Source organism: Dendrobium catenatum, unplaced genomic scaffold (genome assembly GCF_001605985.2).
Source record: "Dendrobium catenatum unplaced genomic scaffold, ASM160598v2 fragScaff_scaffold_621, whole genome shotgun sequence".
Lineage (NCBI taxonomy): Eukaryota > Viridiplantae > Streptophyta > Magnoliopsida > Asparagales > Orchidaceae > Dendrobium > Dendrobium catenatum.
In genome coordinates, this window is record NW_021319083.1 from 17882451 (window position 1) to 17894504 (window position 12054).

The 12054-nt window shown below is 33.7% G+C and overlaps 1 protein-coding gene across 2 annotated transcripts in view; it reads left to right on the forward strand.

The window, feature by feature from the left end:
• Positions 1-4442: 4442 nt before the first annotated feature.
• The window catches only part of LOC110105466 (protein STRUBBELIG-RECEPTOR FAMILY 3), a 14139-nt gene continuing 6527 nt past the window's right edge, over positions 4443-12054 (forward strand). Inside the window, exons 1-12 of one of the 2 annotated variants that reach the window (XM_028695220.1) lie at positions 4443-4618; positions 5812-5950; positions 9736-9865; positions 9953-10024; positions 10174-10239; positions 10342-10413; positions 10504-10575; positions 10694-10765; positions 10850-10915; positions 11050-11115; positions 11226-11596; positions 11734-12038. In XM_028695220.1, coding sequence (XP_028551053.1) covers positions 5851-5950; positions 9736-9865; positions 9953-10024; positions 10174-10239; positions 10342-10413; positions 10504-10575; positions 10694-10765; positions 10850-10915; positions 11050-11115; positions 11226-11596; positions 11734-12038 — 1392 coding nt within the window. In that variant the 5' untranslated portion in view covers positions 4443-4618; positions 5812-5850. The remainder of the gene's footprint in view (positions 4619-5811; positions 5951-9735; positions 9866-9952; positions 10025-10173; positions 10240-10341; positions 10414-10503; positions 10576-10693; positions 10766-10849; positions 10916-11049; positions 11116-11225; positions 11597-11733; positions 12039-12054) is intronic. The other variant, XM_028695221.1, reaches the window with a different exon arrangement.

Here is a 12054-nt window from a genome sequence, read left to right on the forward strand (position 1 = left end):
TCAATCTTCATAGCCACTTCATATATCCTCTTATCAAGAGAAAGACAATTAGATTATCCATTATTTCCTACCTTTGTATGTTTCTTATTGATCATTGCTAAATGTCTGCCAACAACTAACATTCATAAATTGCAATCGATATCTTTCAATCTACCTTTTTATAAAGAGAATGATCAAATCAATTACCTATCATTGTCTAACTTTTGACATTATCAACTATTATTTGATGTATGCTAAAAATTAATATATAATGTTCATCTTCCATCATCGTTTACGCTTGATAGTCAACTCTCTTACCATATTTGGAGAACAAAAAAAGTCAGTCGACCACCATCAATCGATATCTAGTGCTAACTATGGCTTATCAACCAATAACATTTGTCATAAACCAAATTCATCTTTTAGTTATTGTTCACCCCAATCTCCCCTCTATCAAGTATACTACCAATCATTGCTCAAACTTTCAATATTCTTCACATATTAATGGCTAATTTCCAACATCCATTTGCTATCAATATCCAATACCACTATTCACGGTTCTTTTATTTATCTTTATATTTGGAGAGCAATAAAGTCAACCATCCACCATTACCAAATTTTTGTTGTTTCTCATTAGCCAAAACCTTTTAATTATTGATGTTGGCTATCCAACGTCTATCTTCCTAGTCACATGATCTTACTTCCTATTAGAAGAAAAAACTAAGTTTATTGCCTTTTTTAATTGATATTTAGCATTGCCCATCAATTGGTGCCCAATGTATGATGCTCGTATTTATTGTTTATTGGTCTCACCTCTTATCAGGAAAATGACTATATCAACCACCTACTATTCCAAACATCTAACACTTCTAATAACCATTGCCAAACCCATCCTGACTAATGTCAAGCACCTATATTCTCATTCGCTTTACCTCCTCATATTAGTAGAGGAACTACCTACTATTTGCTTTACTTCCAACTTTCCTTATCGATTCTCACCTAATGCAAGGAAATGATATGCATCAATGCACACCTTCCCAAATCCCAGTGTCTTCCATTATATCAAGAGAATAACAAAATTGACTGCCCATGGTTGTCAAGTTTTTAATATTCCATGTTAACTGCTTGCCAGTGGCCAGGGGCATAACCACTTTGAGGCTAGAGGAAGCAATTTGCCCCCCCCTGAATTTTTTTTTTCATTATACTATTATTTAGGTAATTTGTTCATCTTCAATCTATTTTTTAGTCTTTATTACAATGGTTTTAGGCAAATTGCCCCACCTAAAAATGTTGAAATATTATGATTTTTAGGCAATTGCCCCCAATATAATTAAATACATTGTGTAAATGTGTTATTGTTATGGAATGATGAACCAAATACAAATAGAAATAGTAAATCAATATAACAGGTTGAACCTCGCCAGGGGGCGCTTCCCCCTTGGACCCCGACATATATGACAATAATTACTTATAAGTTTGACCCCCTAAAAATTATGACTGGTTATGCTCCTGCCAGTGGCCAACATTTGATATTCATCAATCGCTTTTGTTAGTTGTCAATTATGTTGAATGGTTGGTTTCGTTCCTACCAGGAGAATGATAAAACATATTAAACGTATTTCCTTTGGCTACTTGACATCTAACATCTGCTAATAACTAACTTTCAATATATATCATCGAATGATAACTTTGGCATATTAAGATTCATGTTACATTCACTGTATAAGGTATCCCCTGCCATCCCCTACCATTTAAGTACATTACATTATATTAACTTATTTGAAAATTAAAGTAAATTATACTTAAAAAGTTTAAAAAAGTATTTACATTTTTTATAAAAAGATGATACCATATGAAGTTTTATACAGTCGCCCCTTTTTGTTAAACTTTGCTTTTGTGAGATCATTCAACTCAATATGTTAGGGGATGATATTTACCAAATTTAATATTTGTTATCACTTATCAATCACATTAAATCATCTAAAGCCTACTAATCATGCTACTCTTCAAATTTATTTTTTTATTACCAATCACTTTAGATTATCTAAAGCATACAAATATTAGCATAACAATGCCATCTAAACAATCATTGAAAAAGGGGTAAAAATAATTTCTTATTAGGATTAATTTATTATAATTCTTTCTTTATCTTGCATAATATTAGTCAGTAGTTTTTTTTTTTTGAAAAAAAATATAATTTTGCAAAATCTACTATAGGTTAGGCTTTTGATAAGAAAGGACGATATTCCTGAAAATTTAAAAAATAAGAATAATAGTTTATCCATTTTTTAAAGGAATATTTTCTTGTGCTAGGTCTCTTCAAAACATAGCAATATTGCTAGCAATTTTCTTTAAATTGTAACAATTCTATCAGGCTTAATCTTGATAATGATATAATCATGACTTGAATAAAAAAGAAGCAAGAGATTTTTTCTCATATTTAAGGGGGAAGAAGCATTTATAGTTGATACGTCATCACAATATTATCTTGATCGGGCACAAATCTCGAGGCAAAAAGCTAGTTGTAAACTTCAAAAATAAAATCCGAGAGCACCTGAACTCCGATTTCAGCGAGCTTATAGTCAAACTGAGCGTCTCGGAAATACAAACCCAATGACACCAAATTCAACCCAATCCGAGCCCAAATGGGTCCAAATCAAGGACCTGAAGCACTGTTGGAAGGTTCAAACCACAATTTGAGTTACTAAACGGTCTCTGATTTTGAAGAGCTTATACTCGAATCGAATGGATCGACGATACAAATCCACGAGCCCAAGATCGCCAAATTCCGACATCATTATGGCCTTCAAATGTCCAACGAATTGTGCATGATCGAAGGGTTCAATATCGGCCGTCCATTCGACCACTCCCTATTCGCCCATGATCTCACACCTATTTACAAGTCATGCCATTTCAGAAAAATTATAAATAGAGCCCTCATTCTTCGCAAGAGGACTCAAGTGAAGGGAGAGAACAAGAAGGGAAGAAGAAGAAGAGAAAAGGGAAAGGGAGAATCCTCTCCTCCTCGACCATCGCCGGAGCTCTTCCCGCCGCCTGAATACACCGTAACTCTGCCGGATTTTCGGGAAATGATGAGATTTTGTAGAACTTTGTAACTTCGTTAGAAGCTGATTGTAAACTGATTGTCTCAACTTGTGAGACAAATCGATCTTTGTACTTCAAACAAACACTAGTGAAATTATTTCAACTGGGCGTGGCCCCGTGATTTTTTCCCTCTTCCGGGTTTTCCATGTAAAAATTCTTGTTTTCGTTCTCTTTTCTGTTTGTGTGTTGAATATTCGTACAACGCTTAGACGCGAATTTACAAACTCTACCATCACGTATATTTCAGCCCACAACAATAGTATAGATAATCTTATAATAAACCAAGAAATTAATTCTAACACCCTCTACCAAAACTCTAATCCATTATTTATAGATAGAGAATATGGTCTAGGTTATAAAGTTGACAACTCAACATAACTACATAGAAAATAATAGGGAACTCTTGCTATAGTTGTTTTGTAGCGAACAAATTTACTTAGTAAGTTAGGGGTGACTACAAGTGAATAAGCTCGTTCAAAGCTGCAACTGAGAGCTTACGATAAGCATTTTGAATTATATTTGGAGAATTCTCTAGGCCAAAACTTCTTAGCAATTAATGAGTACTCTAGGCAAGTACGCTAAGTAAATTGGTAAATACTCATAGTTAGTGCAAGACTTGTAGTATCCCTGGACTTAGTTTAATTGTTACAAATTGAAAGCTAATCTCTTAAGCGATAATAATGATTGAGATTTTGAGCGACTTTCAAATGAGTTTTAGATAATGCACGGTTCAAAGTTTACTGACTTATTAGATAGAATTCAGATTCGTGAATATAGCTATATTGAGTATGTATAGAATGCCAATAAATTTTAGAATTAAAGAAATTTTCATTATTTATATGTTAAAATTTAAAATTGTTAACAATTTATTTTTTAATAAATGGTATTATTATTATCAAGAAGTTTTTATGAAAATAACCCTTTTAAATTCCGTTATTAAATTTGTTTCTTTATAAAAAAAATTCTTATAAATTTGTCAAATAGAATTTTGCGCATTGAAAGAGGGGGTATAATTTATACCTAAAAAACAAAAAAACCAAATAATAGCATTAAATCTCAGGATATGCTTTACCCGATTGATTACTCTTTTAAATCTTTTTTTTATAATTTTTTTTGTGGGGAATTCATTTGAATCTAAAGCATTTCACTAAAGGTTGGTCCTAACAAACCTAATAAATGCTATAAATCCGAACTCTGTGACCCCGCACGTCAACCAGTAGTAGCTTGCCACGCTATCTGGTTCGTTTCTTGGTCTGTTTTCCAGGTTCTTCCAGAGCTGCAAATTCAAAAGAAATCCGACATAGAGCAACGGGCTACTGAGAATTTAGAGTAATTTATATCAATTATCAAACTAATACAGAGTGGAATAGAAAAAGCTCTCTTCCTCTCCCACCGTCTCCCGTCTTTCCTCCTCCCTCTCTCTCGATCTCCGAGCTCTCGCCCTTTTCGTTTCTTACTCTGGTTAATTTCTGCTGCTCTCGTACCGCAACTGAAGGTTGAAGGAAGCTTGAGGCTCCTCTGAGTTTGAGTAAAGGTGAGATTTTTGGGATTTGATTCGCAGGTTTTGTTAACATTTAATGTCTACGAGGCTATTTGGTTCTTAGGAATGCTATAGTTGGTACTAATTATGCTGGGAATGCTCATCTCCTGAAGTTTAGGGTTACCTTCCTTGCTAGTGTTTTGTTATTTTGGTTTTTCATTTTTTCCTTTTTCTTATGTTAAAAGTTTTTCTATCTTCTGGTGCCGTAAAGAAAATGTTGGATTTTTTTTTAACAAAAGAAAAGATTTCGTAAGAAAAGTAAAATATAGTTGGAAATATAAGTCGCGATTGTCAATGGGAATGTTTATAGTATATGAATTATTATGAAGTAAATTAAATTAGTTGGGAAATGAAAGCCAGAAAAAGGAGCGATTGAAGGTCTTCCTCTGTAGAAAGCTGAGAGCGGCATTCTATGTAACCTTACACTCCTTTACAGAACCCAAATCAGTAGGAGAATGAAGTTATTAAAGGAAGAAGAAAATTATTGATGTGGGAGAAAGATTTCTATTTAAAGAGGTAGAATTGATATGGTTGTATCAAGTAGAGGAAAATTATTGATTTACTTTAGTCATCCCCTTAACACGGCTATAAAAGAGGAGTATCTAAAGGAAGGGTGGTTGGAAGCTTTTGAACAAGCTCTCTGGCAAGTTGTTCTAATGATTATCTTATTTCTTTGTTTATTTTAAATATCTTAAAGTGAATTTAAAACCATAAAAAAGTTGGTAATTTCGTAGTTATGTTAACTGCCAAACTCCAAAGTTTTTTTTTGTGTGTGTGGGGGGGGGATATGTCCGAATACTCTGTAAGATATATCTTGATTTTTCAATTTCTTTTCCTATTTATTTTTCCTTTCGACATATCTAGATGCCATATCCTATTATGGCTTCAAGGACTCCTACCATTGGGCTTCGACTTCTCGTAAAGTAGTTGAGAAGCTGTTTTAAGAAAACCGAAGCACATGTTTTTAAAAGCAGGCCAACAATTTTTTCCCAAACAAGTGTTTGGGGCAGTTTTTGCTGCCACAAAGCAATAATGAAACACTAACAAATGAACACTCATTTAAAGCTTTAACTATTCTTTATTTCCTCCATATTTTGCTTGCTTCTCTATTTCATTAATATACTGTAGTCTCAGTGATATCTGTCATTGCTTAAAATTATTTGTTTAACTTGTAAAACACTGGATAGGTACATCTGCTGTGTTGATATACAAGGAAGTCTTGGAAAATGGTTGACTTGAAACTGTGGATGATGTCAATTTTTGCTTTTAGCTTGGTCATGGTTGTTGCGATACCATTTCCTTCAGGATACACATGTGAAGAAGATGGTAAATTACAACATCTGCTTCTATTGTTTTACTTCCTAGATCCATGTAAACCTGAAAGTGATGTTGTTTTGTGGTCACGATAGATTGATGTTTACTTGTTATGTTGGGATAATGGCTTGCATGATAATAAACTTCTAGGAACTTTCTCATCTTTTTCATGTTCAACTCTTATATTATGACTTCTCAAAAATTGATTGTTAAGGCAATCATATATTTGTGATGGTTTGTATGGTATGTGGAGATGAGTGGTGGTTACGGTTCTTTTTGTTATATGCACTTTCGAGAATCTCATTTCCATGAATTCCTCTAATTTGAAAAGCCTTCATTTTGCAATGGTTTTAGTACCTTGTGTCTATGGATATAAGATTACTAATATTTTTTATGTAAGTGGTGAATGTTGGAAGGGGTGAATTAATATTCTCAATTGAGTTCCCTTTACCTAGTCTTATGCATAGAACGAATGCCATAGGATGTTATTGAAATCAATTTGCTAGAGACAAAATAAAACCTATGAATTCTCTAGCATGCAATAAAGATAAAACAAAAAAAGAAAGATGTGGAAGGGTCACTAAGAGAGAATATGATGGCCATAAATAAACATAATCAAATTAAACACAGAGGTAAAGATACTAAGATTTATGTGGTTCAACTTCAATCAAGTCTATGTCTATGAGAAGGAGAGAGAATCCGATCCTTCAAACATAGAGGTCACTAACATGGTGTACACAATACTAGGACACTAATAATCCCTTCTCAGATCTAAGTAAACCTACACTTAACAAAGATAAAGCCCAAAGATTACCTCCTAAATATCTTCTCCTTGCTTGCACCACAAGACACTAGCCAAAATTGTTTGTCTAAATCTCTAATCTATGATGCACCGACACTTCTTCTCAAAGAGGCGTGCAGTGTCCGACACCGTATCCGACACGACACTCGTCCGACACTCCTCCGACACGTGTCAGACACACCGAAAACGTGTCCGATTAAAAAATATTAAATACAAATTGGACATGCGTGTCCGACACGCGTATCTTAAATATTTTATGAATTTTTTAAATATAATTTCTTGTATTTGAAAGGATTTAAACTAAATTTCTTATTTTCTATCCACAACACCAAATAAATGTCCGCACTTAATACCCAATCATCGAATATTCTCATTTTCATTTCTTTTTGGCAGTGAAGGTATTTTCATCTCCTCTCTCGGACTGATAATCAACATCGACGCCTGACTTTCAGCATCCTAATAGTAATCATTTTAAGCACAAATTCTAGTTAAATGACTTATTATTTTCAAATTATTTTTAAAATTATATTTATTTAATTTTTATACACTGTTTTTTAAATATAAAAATTATAATACCGTGTCCAACCCGTGTCCGTGTCCTATATTTTCAATAACTGACGTGTCCCGTGTCCGTGTCGTGTCGTATCTGTGTCGCCGTGTCCGTGTCTGTGCATCATAGTCTCTAATCTACCATTCCTCCAAGAATGCCTAATCGTCGGTGCACATGAACTAAGCATTGAAGAAGATGATGAAACATGAGTTATCTCACCTTAGCCAATACTCGCATGCATATAACAAATGAACACTTGCTTAGAAACCAAGGATTCCTATGCATGCATTCCAAGAAGTAAGGGTTGCATGGATCTGGACGGTTGTGAATTTTGGTTGAAAATTTGGGTGTTTAATTTTTTTTTTATTATTATTACTATTCAAAGCTCATAAAATTTTAGCATTGCTATCTATATAAATCAATCTATTATTACATTTGAAAACCATAGTATTTTCTCATTAGTTATTCTGGGTCATATATATTTTTAATATTCTCACTTACAACCAAAGCTAACATTTTTGGTTTTTGACTTTCTTTAAATTAAATATTCGCTGAATTTCCTACATAGAATTCAATTAATAAATAGTTTTGTACTCTTCTTATTTATAACTAATCTTGTGCTTACTTATTTGCAATCGGCCTTATGCCTTTATTATCTATAATTGGCCTACTTTCATTTAATAAAACATATGGGATAGATTTCTATACTTAAATAAAAACCAAAGCTACATTCAACATTCCGATTAAAAGGTGTATGCTTAATTTGATTTAATAATAATAAATTCTAATATTTGAATTTAAATGATAGTTTTTAATATTTGCATATAATGGAGGCATCCTACTTACCTCAAATTCCTAGAAATAAATAATTCATCATATCCACAAATCTGTGTTTTAGATATAAAAATCATTTAAAATATTCATTGAGACTTATTATTCTGTCACAGCCTGAGGGATTCATTGAGTTGAGTTTATAATTTGTTTCAAGCAACCTAATTTATTTAGATGAAATTATATTTGTTTCAAAAAATGAATTTATTGTGACAACTGATTGTCTCAAATTATGTATTTGAAGGTTAAATATTTTTTTAATTGATACTACACTACTCGGATTTGGCCTATGTTAAGAGAGGTAGAGGTAGACCTAAAAAGACTTGGTTAGAAAATATTAGGAATGACATTTTTTATTAGATCTAAATGAGAATATGACTCTTAACATGACACAATGGAGAAAAAGGATTCATGTAGCTGACCTCAGGTAGCCCACGTAGTGGGATAAAGACTGGATGTTGTTGATATTGATAGAAAACTTCTCGGACTTTAGTCCATTGTTTTATTTGGAACACTGCCCTTTAGTTCATCTATCTCTTTCCAACCTTCACTGGACTCCCACTATCCATTTGGTTCTTGTTGTATCCATTTGACTGCTTGTTTTTGTTTCTATGTACAAAATTTTTTACTCTTGCTTTTCCCAGGTTTTCTGCGTGGAATTTTATCATTTACTTTGTATAGGAGACTTTTTCTTAGTTTGGCTTTAAGTCATCATCTCTCATAATCTTGATTTACTAGTCCCAAGGCAATGATGTAGCCAGACTATAAAAGCGAGAGAAGGTTGAAGATAAAGGGGGAAGAGCAAATGAGGGTGTCTCTTATCCATATTTTAAGCTATTTTATATTTAAGCCTTTCTAAAGCGCATATATATAAATGTGGGGCATGGTTGGTTTGCATTGGGATTACACAAATGCCAAGATCTGTACAGAAATTGTTAGGCAGCACCAAACACTTTCTACTGAGAGAAGTCCTACTTGGAGGACAAAAATATAGATTCATTTTTTTCGTACAGATATGAAAGTTATTAGTATGTTTGTTTAGGTTGTGTGGTGATAGAACATATTATATTTGCATCCTCATCAATCCATCTCCCGGCATGCTCTTATTCATAACGGTAAGCAATTGTAACGTTGCGTTTTACTATATCAATTTAGTTCTATGATATATAGAAATTTTAAATTTTAAATTTTGAAGTGATATGCATTAACGGAGGCCTTCCGATGACCCGGTTAGGAAAGTTGGGGTATTAGATTTGACTTATGTTAAGAAAGGTAGAGGTAGATCTAAAAAGACTTGATTAGAAAGTATTAGAAATGATCTTTCTTTATTAGATTTAAATAAGAATTTAATTTTTAGCATGACATAATGACGAAAAAGGATTCATGTAGCCAATCCTGGGACAAAGTCTTGATGTTGTTGTTGTTGTATGCATTTTACACGTTTTGTTCAATAAGAGTGCTGGATGTCTTTCTAAGATCCGCGTTATGCTAATGATTTTTTTTTCTTATATTTCAAATGTTCTGAAGAAGCATGCTATTTGAAACTTTCTTTTTTGTGCTAAGGGGACTCCAAAATTACTAGTTCAGCTAATATTTTAACTTGTTTGCTCACAGTCTATGCTATTAGTAGCTTGCATGCGGCATTTGGGTATCCCCTTCTTCCTGGATGGACCCTTTTCGGAGGGGATCCTTGCCTTCAAGGATGGCAAGGCGTCCAATGTGTTGGGCCAAATATAACTGCAATGTACAGTAATTTTCTGTAATTATTGCTGATATTCCTGTATAATGTTTGAAACTACAATGGTAATTGCTTCGTTTTTTATATTGACAGAGTTATCAATGATGCAAATCTTGGAGGAGAATTAGGTGATATGCTTGGAAATTTTACTTCTATTATTACATTGTAAGTGTTTACTCTTAGCACTGGATGAATTTGTTTCTTTGCATGCCTTGAAATTGTTCAGACTTGTAAATTCATGCTCGTTTAGAATTCCTTCATTTTTTTTCGATGAAATTAGTGCTGTTTTCATCATATATCTCATTTTGGTGCAGAGATTTTAGCAATAACCATATTGGTGGAAGCATTCCAACAAATTTGCCAGTTACTCTAAGGCAATTGTATGTTTTATTTGTTATTGAATTGACCTGTTTGCAGCTTATGATACCCCCATTTTCATATTGATATTAGCTTTGATAGTGAGAATTCTTCAATTCTGTTAGTTTTCTGTCATCCAACCAACTCACGGGAAGGATTCCAAGTTCTTTGGCAGATTTAACTCTCCTTTCTGACATGTAATTCCGCTCCACAATTCAGAATTGTCCTTTCACATTTTATCTATTGAAAATGATTTTTGAACTTGTAAATCCCCACTCCATTTTCAGGTCACTCAATGAAAACTTCTTAAATGGAGAACTGCCTGATGCTTTCCAGTCCCTTACTGGTCTAGTGAATTTGTAATCACTTTTTATACCTCGAGTTCTATTTTTATTATATCTTTTACATTTCCAAGGTACTTTTTCCTTTTCTTTTATATCTGAGTTTCCATCTGTGCAATTTGGTGTAAAAACTCAGGGATGTTTCTTCTAACAATTTGAGTGGTCCTTTGCCACCCTCAATCACCAGCTTATCATCGCTGACTACCTTGTAAGTTATTCGATGCTTTGATTTTTTTTTCTTCTCTCTTTTCCTTTAGATTCAAGAAGGTTGAGTATCATTTTCTATATGCAGACATATACAGGATAATCATATATCTGGAACCCTTGATGTTTTGCAAGATCTACCCCTGATGGATTTGTATTTCCTCTACCTGCTATTTATCCTTTTTTTGTGCATTGTTCAACCTCTTTTTCTTCAAGTTTTTAATCACCAGTTTCCACAAATTTGTTTCTTTTAGCTTACCAGAATGCTTCCTGTCTGCTATTAAACAGGGACATTGAGAATAATCTGTTTTCTGGACCTGTTCCAGAGAAGCTCTGGTATATTCCAAATTTCAAGTAAGTGCCATGATTTGGCTTGATTATCTTTCCATACTGGCATAGGAAATTAGTAATTTCTGCCTTGTTTATATGATTATGATTCAGAAGCAATTTCATATGATGTGCAGATCGAACGGAAATCCGTTTAATACAACAGTTGCTCCAGAACCAGCACCAGTTCAGGCATTTCCTTCCTTAGTTGCACCTGTTCCTTCCCCTTATTCTGATGCACCCGTTCGCCATGGTGCACCTACTCACCATGGTGGAACAAGCTCGACTGTTAGAAAAAATTCAACCATGAGGGTCATTGCTTATGTTGTTGCTGTGGTACTAGTTATAATTGCAGTTCTCCTTGCTCTGTTTTGTACATTGAAGTTGCAAGAACGACACCTCAAGCGCGAGCTCATTCCCAATTGTCATAAAAAAATGGCACCTAAAATGACCAAGCACCCTTCAAGCACTACTGATTTGGCTGCATCAAATTACAAGAAAGAAGATTGTAAGTTCATTGATTTGCTGAATGTCTAACCCATCTGGTTTAACATGTTTTATCTTTCTTTGTACTCTTTTTAATTACTCATCTGTGTTTTTTTTCCTTTTTCTTTTTTTTTGTGGATCTGCAAATGTTTCTGGTAGTTTATGGGAACACTCTCCGGAAACAAAAGGAACATGAAGCTCATATGATTGAAACTTCTGCAGGGCTGAGGCCCATTATGGCTGAAAAAGTAGCTGCAAAACCCATTGCCCCCTTGTACAAAGAAAAAGATTATATTTCTTTTGACAAAGCAATGTCTCTAAAAAGAAATTGTACTCTCCCAGCTTCTGTGACATCCTTTTCTGTTGCTTCGCTTCAGCAGTATACCAATTATTTTGGAGAAGAAAATCTGATCAGAAGCTCTTATTTGGGCAAGGTATATGTGGCAGAGCTGTCTGAGGGCAAGGTATCTCCTGATTAAA